This window comes from Aulonocara sp. 'chitande type north' Nkhata Bay, linkage group LG15, assembly GCF_057382095.1.
Source record: "Aulonocara sp. 'chitande type north' Nkhata Bay isolate Kocher_YH1m ecotype deep benthic linkage group LG15, A_spYH_male_GT1.1, whole genome shotgun sequence".
NCBI classification, from domain to species: Eukaryota; Metazoa; Chordata; class Actinopteri; order Cichliformes; family Cichlidae; genus Aulonocara; species Aulonocara sp. 'chitande type north' Nkhata Bay.
The window spans coordinates 25,909,513-25,931,971 of record NC_141358.1 but is presented as its reverse complement, the minus strand read 5'-3'; the positions used below and the strand labels follow the sequence as shown (position 1 = coordinate 25,931,971).

Sequence of the window (22,459 nt, the reverse complement as noted above, 5' to 3'; positions counted from 1 at the left end):
AATATTCACAAGCATTTAAACGCTTTCAGTTATTCACCTGATTAACTTTAGGAAAACAAAATGGTTTTGGTTCAAATCAGTGAATATTTTGTGTATGATGGCTCGCTCAGGACAGGACGGCAACCGCCCCATGACTAGAAAAAAACGATTACAAGTAGCTGCGGTAACAAACTGAGTTTGAACATGCCTCACCTTTAATCTCTCTTTGCGCAGACCGTTCTCATTCCCAACGCGTAACATACCGACGATTTGTCATGTCTCGAGGCATCCCATAGGAACGCGAAAGGTGACCTTCCGCGTCCCTATGATACGCGCCGGATTGTGGATGGCATACAATGGAACGACACTCCTGGCGGTAACACGCATTCCAGCCGTGTCCAACTCTAACCTTTATCCTAACCTTAACCACAATCTTAATCGTATTAGATAGTGTTTTCCAAAGCGATTAATGATTGGGAAATCATTAATCGCTGAGAACGTGTTGCTCTGCGCCCACTGTCAACCACAGGTCGCCTGGCGGGAGGCTGTCTCCCAACAATCCCGGTCTGACTCGGAGTGACTGCAGTCCGACTCAGACAGTTCGGTGACTTTTCGAATTTCTCTTTCAGATCTGTGAGGTTCTCTCTGGACTCTGAATGAAAGGCATTAACATGAATATCTGTGCATGAAGATTTACGATTTTCACCAGTTTATCACCACAAACAGACTGCATGTAATAACCAGTTCACCCACTCAGTTGACCCCATTCAGTCACAAACTGAGAAACTGAATCCATCTTATTGGCATTTTATTGCCTTGACAAATTTGCTTTGCAGACAGCAGCAGACCTGCTCCCCGTCTACAAAGCAACTGCTTCAGACAATGACTTTGACCATGCTGCGGTCTCAAACCATTGTTTCCCCCCCGTGACTACGACATTAATGAAACATGTTAATAATTCAAATTTCACAATGAGTGCCCAAAACATAAATAATGTATACATCCATAATCCATCCTTAACTGCTTATTTGATCTAAGTTTGCAGGGCTTGCCCAGAGACAGAGGGCCAGCAGAAAGACAGACAATAACTCATGCTCAGATTCACACCTGCACAGAATTCAGAATGTTTGGACATGGAGGCAGTCGGAGCGCTCGCAGCGAGCATTAGCAACAATGCTAACAGATGTTCTAGTGTGACCCCAAATACCAACAAGTGAGGAAAATCACTCACTGCTGTGTGTGTGAGAGCTTGTGGACCTGAATGTGAAGAGGGGCGTTTCCTCCTTTTGGGGTTATTAGAGCCCACAACTGTCACACCTGAGGGATGCTTACACACACACACACACACACACACACACACACACACACACACACACACACACACACACACACACACACACACACACACACACAGCTGACAATGGGTGATAATTGTCTTCATATCCTGTGTTTGGAGTATTCAACACAAAACAAACATGCATCACGTTGCTATTGAAGAAGCACACACACACACACACACACACACACACACACACACAAACATGCACACATCGGGTATTCATATCTTGTGGGGACATCTAATTAACATAATGTTTTCCCGAGCCCCTTCTCCTAACCCTAACCATGAAACATGAATGCCTAACCCTCAGCCTAAACCTAACCATAACCCAAATGTAACTCTGTCAATAAAACCACATTTTGAGTCTCAAAGTTGTCTTCAAACTTGTGGGGACCAGGATTTTGCATAGTAAACTTCCAATTTTTGGTCCCCACAAAGATGTAAATGCACGCTCACACACATACACAGACACACACACCTGTTTGGTCAATCAATCACCTCTAGGATGATATCAATCAGTTACTTCCTGCTGCTGTTACAAAAACGACTTGATACCAAAACTAGGAGCAACATAGAGCTTTTAAGCTCTATGTTGCTGAGCCGTTCATCACTCTTTGTGGGTTTATGATTACAAACAGCTGCTTTCCTATTACATGCAGGTATTAAGAGTTTCAAAGTGGACCCGCTCTGCTGGTTTTGCCGTGTTTTCATCTTAAGCTCTGCGTGATTTGGTGAATTACGTTTCTCTGCATGACTCAATTGCTCCTGCAGCTGACAAGACACCAAACAAAGGATGAAAGGAAAGATTGGTGGCGAGCTGAAAGAGGGAGCCCGCGGAAATAAACAGCAGACATTTAAGATGCCAAACATAACTGAGGGAAAAACAGCTAAAACGCCAAAGGGAAGACGGACAGCTCAAAGCGGGACGTGCCGTTAGCTGGGTCTGTGTCAGACCCCGTGTTTTATTGATCCGAGCTTTAATTGGCTCAGATACTCTATGTAGACTGCTGGGCTGCCCTGACACACACACACACACACACACACACACACACACACACACACACACACACACACACCAGATTCCAGCAGATTTTTGCTTGCGGCTGTGAGCTCGTCAGCATCTGCAGTAATAATCCACAGAAACACTAAGAAAGCACCAAACAAAGGTTTTTACTGTTGCCGTCCTTTACAATGAAGCCCCGAGGCTGCAGAGAAAGATTTCTGGCATAAAAGTGACGATTACAAATGATTTAGGACAATAAATTCTGAAAAACACTTTGTATATGCAAGGAAGGTTTGCTGAATACAAACAGGCAGCAGCACTTCAACACTCAAATTATACCGTGCAATACAAGCACTTTAAATACTTTCATGTTTTATCTATTACGCAGACACTCAGACTCAAAATCAGACAGAGACGTAAAGAAATTCTCGAGAACAACGATCTGACCCAAACAGAGCCCTGATCGCGGCGACGCGAAGCACAAGAAGAACAAAGTCAATCTAAAACAAGACCAAGAGCACAAAACCAATTCCACAACTGGATAATCATAATGGACTCGGGCTGGGATCACACGAAGAAACAGAAGAAACCAAAATAATGTGTTTACAAGTTTTATTTATATACCACCGAATCACAACTACTGTTGCCTCCGTTGTTTCTCCATCAGTACTTTATATTGTAAAGATGATAATACAGAGAAAGAGTGGGAAGGAAAAACTCCCTTGGTCGCGTATCCATCATTTATTTATTCTGGTCAAAGCTGATTCTGACTAGAAAAAAATGAAAAGAACGGAAGAGGCAGAGGAACCAGAGAGAGACTACATGAAGGAAAAGTTTGTGCCAAGGACAAAATTAAGCGCCAAACCAGACTGAAAGCGATCTAAACTTGGTCCGAACGGATTCTGGTATTTATTTTTCATATGAAAATGCTGTAGGTACAGATAGTGGTTTCTTAGTTACCTCCAGCTGCTTATTACCACATAATGGACCTTGTTACAGATGTGTTATCTGAAACATCGTTTAGACTTTTAAAGGCGGATGTCATTATGTCCAAGTTTTATTTATAACTTGAGACTTCACTCATCATGATAATTGTAATCAAGGACACTTCATATCAACCAAAACTGATCTTCTGTATAATAAAGAATAAATTTAATGAACAAAGCATTAAAATTAGTTCCCATTTCAACTTTTAATACTTGTAATCATTCAACTGTCTTCATATCATGTTAGCATGAGAGTCTTTCCCATCTGTGCCTCTCAACATCATCATTGTATTTATTATAATCGTATCTGAGGTTGTCCGCAAACTACAGAGGGAAGAGAAAATAAGTGGAGGCCACACAGCAGCATCGCTTCTGCAGGGACGGTTGGAGATACCGGATCTCACGTCAGCACCTTCTCCACTGGCTGTCATTATGTAATGCTAACACTGTTAGCAAAGCATCTGAAAGAAGCTTGCGTCTCTTAAAAAAAATCAATTATTTTAGATCATCTTCCATCCGGCAGCTCTGCATAATTAGCATACAAGCTTCACATCCTGTCTTTATTAAAGATAAACTTAGAGTTTGAATGCTTTTTGTTCGTTTCTTAAGCGTGTGCAGCACAGAGATGCATCGAGCAACATGAGCAGAGACCCGCTGTCACTCATTTTCCATCGTACATCCACTGTTACAACGTTGGATCTTCTTAAAACATCATCCCTGCAAACTAAACACTCCCTCAGCTTTCCGGTTGCTCCAAACACTCAAGTCAACCAGTTGTTTCTGTCCCGTTAAGCTGCATGATGTCACAGAGAGGGCGTAACCCTAAAGTGGTCATCTCGGGGCAGAGTGATCCGCCTGGTTCGAAAGACATTGCGGCCAGCTCTGGGAACCCCTCTGAGAATTTCTCAGAACTTGAAGCAACATCTTCAAATTAGTTATTTTGTCAGAGCAACAGTCCCCAAAACAAACACATTCCTCACATTAGAGAAGAAAAAACTACTGAGTGGTTTAAATGACTCATCGACTGCCAGACTGCTTCCTCATTCGTTTTCCTTTCACTGATTAATCACTGTTAAACAACGTCTTGCTCCAGGCCGGACAACAGGGCAACCTCACCTTTCATCCATCTTACTGCATCTGTTTATCCATCATCTGCCCGCACAGCCTGACAGACGCACAGAACAACATCGATTCCTCTGTGGTTTTAAAGAGCCGAGCGGACAGAGAGGACGGATCAGATATATTCTCATGAGAAGCACAGAGGCAGTCTCCCTTGAAATTACACATTTTATTAACTCATCCTCTGTGGCCCAATAAAGGAGCAGCTCATCCTTCCTCTGTGTCCGTCCCTCCATCTCACACACTGGTTAACTTTACCGCAAATTCTCCCTCAGTGTCCTGACTCGTTGCTTCTGCCATGATGACACCATCCATTCCCTTTGGCAGTAACTGAAAGGAAAGGAGCAGAAATACTGTGCAGGCCACATCACATCGCCGCTCCTTTAACCTCGAAAGAAAGTTCCTTTCAAAGAATCAAATTTGCATGACAAAAACTTTACAGGTTATCTTAAAGACCCAGAGAGGAGACTCATTTCTGCAGAAATGTTAACATTACTCTGCAGGTGTAGGTCATCCACACCGTGCACATGCTGCACGCCCCAGCCCTGAAATAACCGCTGGCACCTGGATTCCTCTTTGTAACTTAAAGCCGACCTCGGAGTTTATTTGTCCAGAGTAGATGCTCGTTCTTCCACATGATGTACTGGCTCACTGGGAATTTGGACTTTTTCACACTCATTCTTTGGTACCCAGGGCTTTCAGCTGGGGGGTAAAAACGAGCGGAAACCACAAGGAGCTGTGAAGATGGTTGGAGTTTGCTCGTGTTTTTGTCCATTTTGTCTCAAGTGAAGTCGAAGCTTCAGGAAACGTCGAACTCAGGTGATCTCTTCATTTATTTAAGTCTGATTTATTTGAGATGTTTCAAATTTCAGATTAAACTTTTGATTTCTGGCATCCACTGCAGCTCACAACGTCAATCATTTCTAAATACGCCTGTTGTGAATAATGTTCTGCATTAACCTCCGGAGCTGAATAACTAAAGAGCAAAGCGACGTCAGGCCCATCATTTTTAAACATCTTGAACTATTTGTTCGCATCTTTATTTTCTTTGTTTAATGTGTAAATGAGCTCAGTGGGGTTTATGCTTTGCTTTGCTCTCTAATGTTTTCTCTCCATTTCTCTGTGCAAACACATTAAACTTGTAGAGCAGCTTTCACAAAATGATGTGGAACAAAATGAGTTCCACATGCTTGCTCGCCTGTTAGCGCTCCTAACGTTCTACCAGCACTGAGCTGCAGAGAACCTTGTTTAAAGGTCCTTAAATAAACAGGTCGAACAGAGAGAAACGCCACAGGTGATCTTACCTGACAGTGAAGTCATACGAGCAGGACGCCAGCACAGTCTTATCAAAGGGAGAAAACTGCAGGAAAAGGAACAAAATGGAAAACGGTTTATTGAGATCATGTTTCCAAAGGAAGAAAGGAAGAATAGCAAGTTATCAGCTTTAATCTCCATCACGAACACCTGCTGCTTTCCTCAAATATTCATAATCTGATTACAAAGAAACAATAATATGTAATAATGTGAAGGGGAGTCAAAAACCCTCCAGAGGGACATGCTGCACACCTTTTAACCTTAAATCAGCATGGAGGTGAAGGAGGTAGGGCATGTTTGACAGTTTGAAGGTTTAAATGAAAAAAATGACACATTTTACAATGTGTCGTTGGAACTTCGAGCTCCGCTGTGCACACACAAGATAATAACCACAACGTGAAAAAGTGCTGAAATGTTTTAGACTTTTAAAGTAAAAATTACTGTGTGTGTTTTACAAAAACGCCAGTAATAACTGCAGTTTTCCTTTCACAATATGCAGAACAACAGAAGACGCTGCTCAGTTTGTGCTTCATGCACATGCCACTGTTTCTGATGCTGAGCTCCAGTTTGTCCCCATCATCCAAAAAAACAAACAAAAAAAAACTACATTTTCGTCTCCATCATGAAAGAAAAACAGCTTCCGGCAGGCTGAGCAGAGTTTGCAGCATTTCTCTGCTCAGCAGTTTGTGCAGAGACACGGAGAGCCTGCGAGGAGTCCACAGAGAGCGATTTCACTGATGACGCACTCCCAAATTAATTTATTCGCTCATTTGTTCCCCTCTCTGCATCTGACAGTTTCACCTTTCATATCGAGTCCTGGCCTCGTTTAACATCCTTCTCTTTACTGCACTTCACGTTCATTTAACGCTGCTTTACTTGCAAACACATTTATTACCAAAGTAAAACCCAGGCAGCTGTGACGATGCAGCAGAAATGTTTGGTTTGCAGGTAAGCTGCTCAGAAACTGCTAACCAAGCAGCAGCTGGCAGGGCTGGAAAGTAAAGGCATCACAGAAGCACCAAAAACCGCACTTCCTATGACGTCCACTTAAGGCTGCCGGCAGCAGTGAGTCGGTCCTCATAGTATAGCTTAAAGATCGAGGCGGGGCCGCTTTACCTGACAGGTAGAAGTCGACACAGGTGGGTGTAGCTTACAGACTGTCCACAAGTCTGGTGACATTCTACCATCTGATCTGTTATTTAGCAGCAGTTAGCAGATGTGTGTGTCTGTGGGGTTTATATTCCCTCATTATCTCATTCAGACTACACTTTATGTGCCCAACCGGGACAATGTAGTGAAAAACGATTTAAAAAAAAAAATCAAGGCTTTGAATGAGGACTCAACAAACCAGTGAGTGAGGTCACAGTGAAATATCCATTGATAGTTTACCCCAGGTTTGGTTTGGCTGGAGTTTGAGTGAGGAGCCTTCCACCTGTAAAGCCAGAGCAGTACGCAAAACGGACTGAGCACGCTCTGACTTGTGTACTTCGAGACAGGGATTCCTCTTTTGTCAGAGGTTCATTACGTGCTGATCACTCGTCTGTAAGAAACTCGCTCGCTCACCGTGAATTTTTGATGTGACAGCCGAACAGAAGCGCCGCGGTCCGCCTCTGTTCATTGCTTTATTTTTATCTCGTTACGCTCCTGCTGCCGATCACCTTGTTTGTGTTCCCTGCAGAGAATCGATACAAGCTGACAGATTTGCAAATGGTGACAAGCAGTTTCAGAGCAAGTCTCCTCGATCGATGGGGTACAGCTGTGCTGAAAAAGCCCACAGCAGCAGCTCAATGGGCTGAACCTTTAAAATAACAGCCTGGCTGATCTGAACAGGTCATTGAGTTTTTTTTCTTGACTCTTGAACATTTAAATGTCAGTGAATCTGCCAAGAGTCAACAGGAATGATATCAGCCGATATCCATGTTTGGCCAATATATTAGTTTATCCCTAATGAGGATCACAGTTACTGGGAATGAATGAGTCTAAGCAGACTCCGCGTTATTGAATGCAGAATGTTTATGGTTATTATGCTGTGAACATGCTAACCTGTAACCTGGAGCGCTTCTGTGTGCTTCGTTAGATATGAAATTCTCAGACTTTATCTCAGCATGTTCCTTTTTACCCCGTTCTGGTGACCCAGTGTGTGTTATGAATGCTTTATTATGGAGAATGGCTCTCCATATGTCCGTCTAGTTTTTCCACTTCTTCGTACATTCCCTCATGCCCATTCCACCCAATCTGATGACATCGGTCAGTCCTCATTTTGATGCTATAATTATTTTTCCTGTTGTTCTCTCACTGATAAATGGGGCAGGGATAGCTCAGTAGGTAAAGTGGTCGCCCCATGATCGGAAGGTCGGCGGTTCGAATCCACTGCTTCACTGAGTGAATGGGTCAAATGCAGAGAAAAACAAGTAATTTCCCCATGGGGATCAATAAAGTATCTATTATTATTATTATTATTATTATTATTATTATTATTATTATTATTATTATTATTATTATTATAAATGTAAAAACCACAGAGAAAAGGTGGCAGAATCGACAGTAGTGAAGAGGCACGACATGTGGTTATGTTTCAGGGAAGTGCACGTCGGGGTACGGTGCAGTGTTTTAGAGAGGTCTGTGGTTACGACGTAGCGACGATGCCACAATAAGTCTGCACGAAATCTGCATCAGTGTAATGTCCTCCAAGAGAGTGCGTGCGTGCGCGCGTGTGTGTGTGTGTGTGAGAACAGCACATACATCACTGCACACACACACACACAGTGTAGCACGAGAGTGAGGTCTTATTACCACCATTTGGTTGGGTGTTTTGACGCTGTCAGACTTCACACTACATCTCGACCAGCGCGCGCGCACACACACACACACACACACACACACACACACACACACACACGGAGGACATTACACTGATGCAGATTACAGTGAATATGCTTCAGCGGCACACACTTAGGCTACGTCTACACTAATCCGGATAAATTTGAAAACGGTGTTTTCATCTAAAAATGCTCCGCGTCCACACTATCATTTTCAGTCGTTTCAGAACATTTGTTCATCCACACTGAAACGGCTGAAACGCTTACGTTCCTGCATTGCGCATTCATGAAACTAAAGACGATTCAACCTCTGTTATTTGAGAATTAAAGAATTTAAAGAAAAGCTATCAGTACAAACTGATATTAATCTTTAATAGGGTCGTCAAAATTGACAGCAAACAAAACATCTGCCCTATAATGCCCTCTGCTATCTTAGTTTCATTGGTCACATGACTGCATCATATGACTAAAATGTGTCATTGTTTCCGAAAGTCTCCGTTTATGCAGTCTGTGTGTGACGCGAAAACATTTTTCATGGTTAGGGTTGGGGGTAAGGGGCTAGGGAAAGCTTTATGTCAATTAGATGTCCCCACAAGATATAAAAACCCAACACGTGTCTGTGTCTGTCTGTGTGTCTGTGTGTGTGTGTGTGTGTGTGTGTGTGTGTGTACCTTGAGTCTGCGGATGGCGTACGTGTGTCCCAGCAGTTGATTGACAGGCTGCCGGATGTTCCTCAGGTCCCACACACACACAGTACAATCCACTGAACCTGTGGCCACAACATTCTGCAGACAGACACCAGCTAATCTTTACAAAGCTAACCGGGTTAAAGGTCACAAAATCAGATGTAATTTTAGTGTTTGATGCAGACAGTAAAATGCATTTAAACAAACACACTTCTCTGTATAAATGAAGGCTGGCATAGAGGTTTTTAAATGTATTGTTTGTTTGTTTTTAAGTATCTTTTAAACCAAATATGCCATTTAATATATGGAACCTTTTAACCAACTGGAGGGCCTGTACCTGGTCATATTTGCACCAATCACAGCTGAGGATCTCTGCCTTGTGCGCTGGGATGGCCAATCTGCACGCCGCACCCTTCACATCCCAAATTCTGAGCGTCCCGTCACCTGAGAGTACAAATAGAAAGAGAAGAGTATTCGAGTTTATATAATATATCCAGGTGTTTTTGTGTAAATATGCCTTGTTTTTCTGTGTTTCCTCAGTTTTATCGCCTTACCTCGCTCAGTATTTGTTCTATTTTATTTCACACACAGTCAATCCAATATATCTTTATTTGTTTGAGAGTCAGCAATAAAAGTGTTTGGTTAGAGCTGCTCAACCTGCAGGAGTTTCTGAGAGCTTCTCTTATCATATCTGCTGACATGGGGGGGAAAAAATCAATTCAGGACGCCTGAAAATGACTGAAAACACATTTCCTGCAGAAAAAGAAAGAAAAGGCGTCCAGACAGCTGAGATTTGGGCAGAAACTTCACATACCACTGAAAAACGCTCAATGATGAAGACAAACTATGGAAATGGAGGGCTTATAATATGACCTTCTACTGGATTTACATTTGTCCCATTATCAATGTGCTGATCCCAACTCACTCGCCATCAGCCATGAAGTGAAATAAACTTCTGAGGTGAAGAATTTAAGAGAAGGATGTGAAGAGAAATCTAAAAGAAGTGAGGTGGAGACTGAAAGTAAAAGGAGGTTAATTGAGGGGAACACTGCTGCCAGTGTTTCGAGTTCCTGCTGACGTCAGCTTTTATTTTAGCGCATGAGCTCCTTCATTTCATCGTCTCTCATGAGTTATGGGACTCATTTCAGGGACCACTCATTATGGCATCCACACAGATCTGTGTACTCATTTTGTCACCCAGTCCAGTCGAAGTGGTGTGTGTGTGTGTGTGTGTGTGTGTGTGTGTGTGTGTGTGTGTGTGTGTGTGTGTGTGTGTGTGTGTGTGTGTGTGTGTGTGTGTGTTAGTTAGTCTGACAAAATTCCACGAAATGCGAATTCCAAATTAAAAGCTGATTTTAAATCTGAACCTCTTTCCCAACGTGATAAACTCAGACTGACCAGAATGTTCCTACTGGTCAACACACACACACAGAAAAGTGTGTGTAAGTGAGTTTCTGGGCAGAGGTTGAGGGTTTGCCAACACACTGCGACAATCATCAAGCAGAACTTTTACACCCCTCCTCCTCCTATTCTTCCTCCTCCTCTTCATTCAGAGGTTTATTCAAACTGCAGTGAAGACCTCGGTGTTCTTCACGTCGACCTGGCAGCAGTTTTTTTTACTTCCGTCTTAAAAAAACTTGACTGTCACAGACTAAGGCTGAAGCCACAGCAGAAAAACCTCCAAATAAAACTGACGGAGTTAAAACCTCCAACCGACTCCCATTCAGAAAGCTTCACCCTTGAAATACCAGTTTTACTTCTATGACTACATCCTGGTTCCCTGTGCTGACGGTCCGTGAGTCAAGTCCCAAAGCTTGTGTCCTTATTTCTGTCATGCACAGTACATCTGTTTCAGTCAGTTTGCACACCGTGTGTTCCACTGTTCCCATATGGAAAAGAAATCTTCTAAAAGACTTGCATCATATAGTGAATCATATAAGGCTTATATGATTTACTCATGAAAGTGGCCACTTTCTCATTACTTTCATGTATTGTTTTAAGAAGTATCCAAAACATGCAAGTTTCATTTATATAATTTTTCAAGGGATCTTATATCTGTTTTCACACTTGTATGCTTTTCATACAAGTTTCACACAAGACAGATACAAACTTTACAAGATTTATATATCTTTTCAATATGGGTTGGCTCTGAGTGATGTCAAGGAGGGTGGGCGTCCTTAACCTGGTCATGATGGCTATCCACCCGTTTGTGAGGAGCGTCCAAACAGAAGAACGCTGCATCCTAACGCTTGTTTCAGACAGAGGATGAACTGAGAGGTGCAACCAGACCAGCATGACATGAAGGACTGCAGCTTTATCAGACAGCACAAGTGATGAAGTCAAACGTGTTGTCTGCATGTTCCTGAGTCACTGTAATGATGGAAGGACTGAGGCGTGAAGTCAGAGTTGGGTTAGGGTTTGGCTCTCAGCTGTGATGGTTTCAAGCTTTAGAAGCTTGGGAATAAACCCAGTGTTGACATTTATTCTGGCAGAGCTTTATTTAAATTTGTAATAATGTCAAAGAGCCAAAGAACAAGGATAGGGGATAAAAGTTGGGGCCACGTATCTGGGAACAGAATAAATGTGGCTAATGGGATTGTGTGAGCGGCTCTCCTGAAACAACGCCACCTGAAGCCCGTTGGAGGCCAACAGGCTGAATAATCAGCTCCAGGACTGATTAAAGAGCAGGCCGAGGGGAGTCGCTTCTCCCAGGCTTCACCTCCTGTTTGCTGACCAGCACATTAATCTCCTTCTCTACTTCACTCCTTGCACCTCCTCTTTAATCCCAGCAATGGCTCTGCACCCTCCCCCAGCATCCCTCCACACGGCTCTTCATCGATTCTTTGAGTAACATTTTAACCCTTATCCTCCTCTTCCTCTCTGGTTCTTTTTCTCATTCACACTCTGAGGGGTGTGTGTGTGTGTGTGTGTGTGTGTGTGTGTGTGTGTGTGTGTGTGTGTGTGTGTGTGTGTTCTGCAGTGCTGACTTCTGTGAAAGGGTCACGGTTTATTACACCTATAATCGCTGCTGTATCAGCAGGTTCAGCTAATACACACAGACACACCTGCAGCCACGTTTTAGCGTCTAACACTTTTTTTTTTTTGAGTCAACTGTCCAATTACGCTTGCTCTTTGTAAAGAGGGGGACATGTATAATTATATAAGAGTCACAAATCCAAACCCTTCCTCCAGTTTGGAGACGAATGCAGAGAGTCTGCACTTTAAGCTCGTATTATGTAACAAAAGTGATCGTAGCACACAAATAAACAAGGACACTAGCTGTAAGCACAGCCACAGAGGATCATTTACACAAATAAATAAATGAGAAACAGATTTCTGTGTTTGATTCCAACCACAGCAAACCTTCACTTAAGGATGATGAAATTCAAGCTCTTCAACTGTGAGAGAGAGAGCGAGCAAGCAAGAGAGAGCTGCTGTGGCTGCAGATCAGAAACGAGGAGTCAAGACGCCCAACAGCTGATAAAAGCTTGAAGAGTTTGGTCCATCCACACTCAGCAAAGCGGGGGTGATTTCCTCTACTCATCTCACTTAAAGACTTTACAGTTCATCAGGAAAGTCTTTGTTTCAACACCAGAGTTTCTTTTTGTGTGTGTTGAACTGTGTGTGTAGAACGTCTGTGTGGACCACAGTGTGGGTACATCATTCTGGTCCACACACACAAAGTCATCATGTACTGTTTTCTGAATACACCCCTGTCAACACTAATATAAGCATTATTATACACATAATGTATGTAGGTGGTTAAAATGCTTAAACAAAAACCTCACATCTAAACCTCGCTTAAAAAAGGTCTCTGGAGAACTTGGTGGTCAAAAAGAGCCGTCTGATTCCAAACTGGTTCCAGCTGCTGATGGCATCTCTGCTGGCTCCAAACCTCCTCTGGACGGGGGAGCACTGCTCTCTCTTCACGCCTTACTATTTGCATTTTAAAACCTTTTTTCTCGTTTCACTTGAATTTCCAGAGTCCAGGCTTAATGTGATCACAGCGAGTGTGTGGGAGACTGTAGCAAAGAGGGTGCAAATAAGAAGCTGCAGGAGGAGCTGCAAACACAAAGATTTACATGATTGTTTTCAGTAGCAGACGGAGATCAACCACCTCCAGAGCTTATCTGAAGCACCACGACCACTGGTTCAAACGAGCACGTGTGCAGTTTCATCGCATCTTTGATCAGAGCGAGCTGGCACAGCAGCAATCAAGCAGAGGAATTACACGCAGACGAACAGCTTCTTTATATTCTGAGATTACTTTCCGTCACAGCTGTGCTCGTGTGCAGGAGACAACAAAGAGAGGTGGCTGGTAGATGAATGTAAAGCCTTCAACCTACACAAATAAATGTGGGCTTCGCTGACTCAAAAATCCAAGCATCTCAGCAGCTTTGTCTCCAGTAAAAACCACGAAATGCAATCAGCTCATTAAAATGAAGGATGCTGCACAGAGTTCAACAAGTTTGTGGAATGAGTCCATAAAATCTACCATACCTGCTTTTAATTTGGCCCATTACTCATCCATTTTGGGATTTCAGCACAGACTTCACACTTGCAGAGATCAAACATCCAGCCAGCTGCCTGAAGGTGAGGAACACTCGCAGGGTTGTGCACCATGACTTCCTTCCCCGGGTCAGACTGTTAGCACAGAGTCTGCTTCAACATCCTGAAGCATCTGAAGGACATGACCCAGAGCGTCCACTGAAAACAGGATTTTCTCTCCTTTCTGGTAACGATGGGTCCATGTAGCTGCTCCCTGGATGCACATCCAGTTTAAAAGTGGCAGAGATGTGAGCATGAGCACTCAGTGCTGAGATGAACCTTTAAAACTTTAATGCAATGACCAGGAAATAAACTGAAGGAAGAACTGCCTTGATTGGTAAGTTGTTATCAACCATTGGTTACTTTGTCTCTGAGATAATTATCCATTTGCACACTGATTTGCAATTTCATTCATTTAAAACAAAAAAAAAAAAAAACAACAACCTTTATTGTTCATATTCTAGGATCATTGTTTCGATACACTGGAGTAGATCCAGCGTGCACCAGCAGGAGCGATCAGACAAAGTTTAAATCCAGTTTATATTTTCATGGGCTGAACTTTTTGATCGCACCTGTAATTTTACAGGCTTTCTGTCAATATGATGGACAGAACGTGAGTGACCATCGTTTATTTAACCTCAGTCGTTCTGGGGCTTTTTTTAAATACAGGAAACAGGAATGACACGTGTAGGTGGAGTCTGAGTTAAACACAGTTCATTGAAAGGTCAGAGTTTAACTGATGATTACTGAAGCTTTGATTCACTGAGAGCTCAGAGCGACTAACCAGCACTGCAGACTCCAGAGGAGACCTGGAGGGCAGATCGAAGCCTAACAAACAGACACAGACCCTCATCTGATTCTCAGGCTGGAGGTGGGGATCTTTGTCTGCCACTGAATCGAGCTAAGCGGAAAGAGAAATGAGAGGACTGAGGAGGAGGCAAGGAACAAAAGAGGAGGCAAGGGAGAGAAGCAGTGAGGAGCATGGAAACCCAGATAAGCTTATCGGAATGAGACGCCATCTGCACCACGCCTTCACCGTATCTCTGCTTCTCCCGGTTTGTCACTTCCTTTCTCTTCAAAGTCATGAGTGGCTGTAGCCTCTCAAGCTAACACTAAGTGCCACCAGAGGGGAAGCCGTAAGATAGAGATAAGGTGGCAAAGCTCCACCATACACTAATCATAGGTAGCTGTGCTTGAAAACTCATCCATCCAGCCATCCCTCTCAGTTATTATCCGACTCATAAGTTATAACAGAAAATACAAAAATATGAATTTTGATTTAAACCCCTAATAACAAGTAATAATAATAATAATAATAATAATAATAATGCACAGAGAGCATGATCCAAGGCGACCTGTTGTAGGGTAGCTTTGCATGATTCACAGGTCAAAATAATCCATATGGATCTCATATTGCCTTTCCTCAGTTCATCCTCTGTCTCAAATAAGTGATATTAGCTCCTCCCCCCTTTAAGGCAGCCGTCTTCTGATTGGTTATCCCTGCAAACAGCAGGTTGGATTGTCTCAATGCTGAGTTTAAAGTCATTTAAAAAAAAAAACAGAGCTTCTGACTGACAGGTCACTGATCTATGAGCATCCAGCGCTCCACCAGTGATTCACCATGAAGGCACGGTGCTGACATCCACCAGTCTGTTTAAACACTCTGGAGCACGAGCAGAGTCTTCTCTGGCTTCAACATGAGCACCATTAAAATATTTCGCCAACACCGATCTTCAGCACTGTAAAGTCTCAAATAATGATAAAAACTCCAGTATTTTTTTGACTTCAGCAAAAAACAAAAAACTCCAAACTGCCGCTCAGCCTCTGTGTGTGTACAGGCCAGCTCCACTGAGACAGCTGACATCACAGGAACACAGGTACACTAGTAAAAGGTCAGATCACCCACTGAGAAACACCACTGGGACCCACTTCAGCCGTTCTCCACCAGCCTGACAATTACACCATCACACACCGTCATTAAATTGTGTTGAGCTCCAAAATCCAGAGTGGCATCACATTTTTCAAAATGATTCAAACCTTTTCTCTTCAGATGTTTCTGAGATGCCTGAAACTCTCAGACAAACATTGTTCAGTTACAAACATGAAAAAATGAATAATCTGTCCTCTGCTCTCATCATAAATATGACCGTGAGCAGACCTCTGGGTTTCCAACCTCGGTAACGCCTCGTCTCTTTTCTCACCTGAGTAAACCCAAATAGAGAGAGGACACACTGAGCATGTGCGACAGGAACTCTTCACAGCTTACTGACTCAGAAAAAAAAACGATGCTGTTATCACAACAAGCGCTCCTCTCTCACCATTGATCGCTGCCATCGTCTCATTACAGCTGTGACCAGGCCTGCAGCAGCGCTCTCTGAAGCAAGACGTGGCGCCTCCATCGACACCAGCCGGTGTGTGTGTGTGTCTCTCTGTCTGTGTGTGTGTCTGTTATCACAGCTCATGACCTAATGTAGGTTTGCAGATACAGAGAACGAGTGTGGCCAAAGTTTCCCTGAGGCCAGGACCTACCAAACACCGCTCAGCGCGCACGTACGTACGTACGTACGTGTGTGTGTGTGTGTGTGTGTGTGTGTGTGTGTGTGTGTGTAGCAGAGACAGAGAGCCTGCTGTATCTGGTGGACACCTGCTATCACTTATTTAAACAGACACTACCTGCTCACAAAGTCCAACACACACATACACTGAGCGGTATGAAACCGTGTGTGTGTGTGTGTTTCAGTGTCCTGCAGCAAACATCATTTGGCTGGAGAACAAAACACAAGAGCACGGCGGTGAGGCTGTGAGGAGCGATGGAGAACACCGAGGCTCAGCAGCACATCAGTGATTACAAATGAATCTCACTGAAATTGACCATAAACTCTCATAAATCTGTTATTGTGAGGCAGAAATGAAAATGTGGGTAAAAATAATGTGTGTCAAGATTTATTTGAAGCAGAAGCAGAAGCAGCTTTAACGCTTTAAAGCCGGGGTGGGGAACTCCAGGCCTCAAGGACCAGTGTCCTGCAGGTTTTCAATCTCACCCTGGGTCAAAACACATGAATCAAATGATCAGTTCATTACCAGGCCTCTGGAGAACTTCAAGATATGTTGAGGAGGTGATTTATAATAAAACCTACAGGACACCGGCCCTTGACGGCCTGGAGTTTAAACACCTTCACCTCTCACCGGCCGCTTTGAATAACCTTTATTCCAACATTGAAGGCGTGTGACAGAACTCAAAATGCGATGTCAGATTTGATATTTGATTCCTAAACTGCGGTGAGCTTGCAGGTTTTATTAGAGCTTCCATTCTGACTCCAACCTCTGCTAAGAGTGTGCTGAGAGTACAGGCATGATCAGAACCTTCTGAGAAGACGTCCCCAAAAAATAAATGATGATTTCCACTTCACGATCATCTTTTCGGGCACCTCTGGACAGCTTTTAGCTCGGCTGTTTTACGTGTGCCTCTACAAAGGATACTGGATCTCCTCCAGTGTGTAAACACGATGATCCCTCAGCTGGACTTTAATTTTTAGGAAGTGGGCAACATGGATGCATGACGAAAACTCCCCTCTGAGGGTTCACATCATACACAGTCTTACCTTTAAGGAGTCACACTGTTCAGGTAACATGCTGCCATGGCCCAGGAGGGCCCATGAGTCTTAACAGCCTTGCCTTGTTTTTGGTCTTTGATGCCTGTGCATGTCAGATGTCTCAAGAGCCCCCACAGGGACCCGCCAGGCTCACGGTGATGCCAACACTATTTGGGGGAAATAAAGGTTGTATAGACCGCACCCATCCAGCATCAATCATCGCCCGTCTCCTGTGGACCACCATCCTCCAGAAGCCCTTGACAGCAACCTAAACTTTGACATTTCTAATTTAAATGAATATTCAGAATGTCGGCTCATCACTCAAATTTTACATAACTACATAACCAAGCTTATAACTGCAGCAAAGCTCTGCTCATTATTTCCTCATTAAACCCACAACTGACCGCCCACCTCACATCCTGATCGCAGAAGCAAGCTGTGACCAAGTCTATAAGTTAAAGAAAAGAAAAAAGGACGAGCAGAACGCCGAGAAACCTGGATCGAGCGTGAGTGCGCCTGCTGGAAGCAGGAGCACACAGAGATAAACGCAGAGGCTAATTTGATGCCGAGTTTTATCACTCCTGCTGCAGGTCAGAAAGCGGTGCACAGCAGAGCTTCGCCTCCGGCTGCTGCCGTAAACAAACTGGCAACTGGATGCATTAAATAACACATCCAACACAATTAGCTTTAAAAAGCTTAAAAAAGCAATAAAGTTCAACATGTTTCATTAAAATACTTGCTTCGGTTCTGGGAGGCAGAGCTGCACACAAAAGTACAGACAAGGTGTTTAGCATTTAGAGCTTCATGAGACCCTGAGGCCAAAATAAATACTGCACTGGCTCCTTTACTGTAGCCTGCTGTGTGCTGATAGCACAGCTCAGTAATGCTGCAGATTTTCAGCGTGGGTTTCACAGGCAAGTCTCAATGCAAATGGAGTCCATGCACCTTGCTCAGAGTCCTGACATCAGCAGGTGACCTCCGGCTCAAAGGTAAAGACAAAAGGCATCGCCCACCAAGGAAGCACAGTGGCGCCTTCACAGCTGTTTCTACCATAGGGGGTACAGCTGCACGTGAACGAGTCTCCTCAGGTTCGGCTCTGTGGTTGAGCCGGTATCGTCGGCTTTGTCTTTTTAGCGGCAGACGCGCGGCTGAGAGGTCCTGGCGCCGATGTGCTCGGATCAAGACACATTTTCAAAGAGCCTGAGCGTCCTCATTCAAATCTCTGAGCTTAACTCTTGGTGAGAGGACACCACTCAGCACCGCAGAGGAGGACCGATAAGACAAGTGCTTTACATCCTCATCCCTGTGCCGTAGAAAGTGTTTCCTCTTCCAGCTCCAGCAGCTTGAATCCACAGTGCTGCAGGGATTACAAACTGTTTCCTAAAGCAGGAGCTGGAACGTTTTAGGGAGCTATGTTATGACCCCCTGTAGGAGTCAGTGATGGCTGGTTCTTTGCTGTTTTTGAATAACTGTTTGTATCTATAAGGATTCAAACGGTTCTTTAAAGATTAGTTTTTGGCTGTGAGGGTCAGCTAAACATGCTTCAGAAACCAGAAGAGTTACTCCAAAAGTCAAAGACGTATAAAGAGAATGTTCGGAAAAACCACAGCCAAGTGTTTGGACTACGGAAAAATCCTGAAAAATGGAAACCCTCCAACTTCATGGCATCACTCCTTAAAGAGTTACTTAAGGATAAAAATCTACCAAAACTGTGAGGGAACTTTTGAGGAATCAGACGATATAAAAGAAAACTGTGAGGAGGAGATCATCCTGACAAGGGGCATCATTAGTGTTTTGTTTGCTGTCATGTTACAGCTCTGTGTGTTGGTCTTTATAGAGCAGAGCTGCTGCACTGCTGAACCTCACGGAGATCTTAATAACAGGAACCTATTAGAAGTGAGAGCAGAATAAAGCTACTCTCTCACATATCGACACCAATAACGGAAAATCTGTCACACATGCAAACCATCTGTTGTCTAATGGACGTCTTGTAGGTAAAAGCCGAGGCTTTTATGTGTTTTAGGACCACATTAAGAGAAACACTGTGCATTTTTACTAATTGTGAGCATGCGGCGAGTTGACTGGCAGAATATCAAATGCAGTGCGTTCGGTTGAGCTGATGTACGAGACCAACATGGAGTTGAACCGCTGTAAGCGGCGGACACGGACACTCTGAAGGTCTCATTATGGAGACGTGCTCTCAGTAAAGCATTTAGCTGCAGAGCTGTTATTAAAGCCGGTTAGTGTAAGTCAGGACTGCGAGACACTGTCCTGGGCAATTTGAAGCCGTAACCTGATATTTTACAGACCAGAAAATATTATGAGTTCCCAGAGTTGAGAATAAGTCAATAAAAAAAAAAAGCGGAGAGATCAAAAATCAAATCAAATGAAAACAAATATGAAGCATCAACCACAACAACAAACCCCAGAATTACAGCCTCCAAGTTCATCTGTGGCACCGGTCATCATATGGTGCCAACAACAAGGAGCCATTAATCACACATCTGTCACAGGGATCACTGACACATACTCAGAACTCAGATCTGAACACAAACACCATATTTTACTTGTTTTAATTCAGCACAGCCATCATGAAAAATAAATTCTCAGAAATTTGTTCAAAAATCAAATGAAAAACATCCAGAACTTCCTTAAAAATCACATCTGAGGACTGCTGGTGCATGCATGAGTCCACTGCAGCACACTTCTAATAACTGAACCCAACCTGAACAGACCTTTTATAGCACACAAACACAGGATTCAACAGTTAGGACCCTCACGGATTGTCCCAGCTGTGTGTTCTATATACACTCAATCAAAAATAAAGACTCATTTAAGGTCAAATGGTTGGACCTGGACTACCCCGTGAGCAGCGGGGGGTTAACATCTTCCTGCTTTGAGAATCTCATCAGAGACCTCCGCTCGCTCACAAACCAATTAACCCAAACTCATTGGCCGAGTCACGTGACAGACAGCACCTCCCAAACCGAGCTCGAGCTGAAGGCGGCTGCTGCAGATTGGATGATGAATTGCTGCCCCTGTATGAAGTTTAAACACACTCCCAGGAGATCATCCAAATGCTCCCTCTGGCTACAAACTCACTCACATCACTGTGTGGATGAAAACTTTCTCGACAGACACACAAGAAAGCGACTTCTCAGACTTTTACATGCTTCTCTGGTCTTACTGACCACTCTTTATCCAGACTTGAGGCCAGTTAACCTAAAGTGCACATCTGCTGGAGGACACATGAAAGCTCCACACAGTCTCCACCCAACCAGGAACTAACTCTTTAAGCCCTGCACCGCAGCACCTTCGACTTATCCTTCAAAGATGATGCCTTTGATTTATGCTCGTGTGGGACAAGTTTTATAGACTTCAGGCTACTGTCTACTGTCGCTGACCCCAAACATCTGTAGGTCTGAGAGCAGGAAGTTAAGTTTCAAGCTGTTGCAGAGTCTCTGAGAATCTGTCAAGTCCTGCTCTGACAGCGGATGGCGATGTCTCCAGCATGACCCAATGAGACATGCAGCAGTCTGACGTCACTGTGGAGCGCACTGCTACAGCAGAAGCAGCAAACAGAGCCAGGAGGACTGCTTTAAAGATCCCACCACTCAACAATCAAGCACAACGACAGAGAAAAATCACTGTGACAGAGGTTTGGAGGAGATCCCCAAAGCAGTCAACCTATTACCACAGTCTCCTTCATAATGGGAGAAAACCCCTAAAATGCTTCACTGCTTGATTAGCCACAGAAGTGCCACAGGAAACAGGAAGTGCATCATGCAGAAAATCTAAAAACACATGCAACCTCAATCTTGGACGGCAGACTCGTGCACCCAGCGATGACATCACAGTGACAGAGACACGCCTCCTGCTACAAACTACACCCCTGTGTCTGCATCAGCACCAAAGCAGGTTTAAATCAGAATCAGAACTAACTAACTCTAAGGAAATTATGTGGGTTACAGTTGCTCCAAGGCAGCAACAATAACAGACTAAACTAATTAACTAATACAATATGTTACAGAATTTGCAAATTTAAGAAATAGCACTAATATGCAAATCACTCAGTTATAAATATCAAGAATATTGAATATACTGTGCTTTAAGAATTACATTATTAAAGCACAGTTCTTTCCACGTCGTGTTTAAATTACAGATTTACGTTCGTAACTATGAATTCCTACTAAGACTAAAACCTTCAGTAGTATACTTACTAGCATCATGCAGACTCACCTCACTTCCTACACTGCACACGATGAGGAAAACCTCCAACAAACAACACGAGTGAATACCACGAAAACCTCCAGAGCTCAGGTGCACTCGTGCTCGCAGACAGACACCGAGAAAAAGCTTCATGACATCAAACATTTCCTCCTTTGTAGCTTTAAATCCAAAGTGAAGCTGAATCTGAGCGGTCTGAAGCAAAGTTCAAAAAACGTTCAGGCCTGCTTCCAAAAACCATCACAACAACGCCATCTAATGGTGAAAGCAGCCACTTTAAACCCCTCTGACAGGCCAGCCGACTCACCTGAGGCAGATGCAAAGCAACCTGGGATGTGAGGCGACCAAATGGTGCTGTAGATGACCCCTTCATGACCTCTGAGGGTGGTCAGCGATGGACTGAGAGCAGGGTCCCACTGACAGAGATAAAACTAACATGAAGAAGACAGAACGCAGACGGAGAGGGGAAGAAAGGAGAAACTTTCATCTTACCACTTTCACCGTTTGATCCCACGATCCAGAAACTATCAGGCTTTCTCCTCGAGTCTGACTCCAGTCCACAGTGTACACCTGCACACACGTCACAGTCAGAACACCTGTGTGTGTGTGTCTGTGTGTGTGTAAGCATGTGTGCGTTACCTCCTGTGTGTGTTCTTTGGCCACCCTCAGTGGAGCACTGTGATTGGCTGTATCCCACAGCTGGAGGCTGCCATCGCCGCCGCCTGCCACCAAAATGTGCTCATTAGCTTCACTCCATGCCACGTCGAACAGGCCGTCACTCCACTCCCAGCTGAGACACACACACACGAGGATGACATAAAAACTTAATCTTTGACCTTTGACTGA

The 22,459-nt window shown here is 43.8% G+C and overlaps 1 protein-coding gene across 5 annotated transcripts in view; it reads right to left on the bottom strand.

Moving 5' to 3' along the window:
• The window catches only part of pex7 (peroxisomal biogenesis factor 7), a 44,324-nt gene that overhangs the window by 20,163 nt on the left and 1,702 nt on the right, over window positions 1-22,459 (bottom strand). For all 5 annotated transcript variants that reach the window (XM_086265230.1, XM_086265229.1, XM_086265228.1 and 2 more), the window contains exons 4-9: window positions 22,253-22,403; window positions 22,106-22,183; window positions 21,921-22,029; window positions 9,583-9,689; window positions 9,231-9,344; window positions 5,731-5,786 (exon numbers count right to left, since the gene is read on the bottom strand). In XM_086265230.1, coding sequence (XP_086121356.1) covers window positions 5,731-5,786; window positions 9,231-9,344; window positions 9,583-9,689; window positions 21,921-22,029; window positions 22,106-22,183; window positions 22,253-22,403 — 615 coding nt within the window. The remainder of the gene's footprint in view (window positions 1-5,730; window positions 5,787-9,230; window positions 9,345-9,582; window positions 9,690-21,920; window positions 22,030-22,105; window positions 22,184-22,252; window positions 22,404-22,459) is intronic.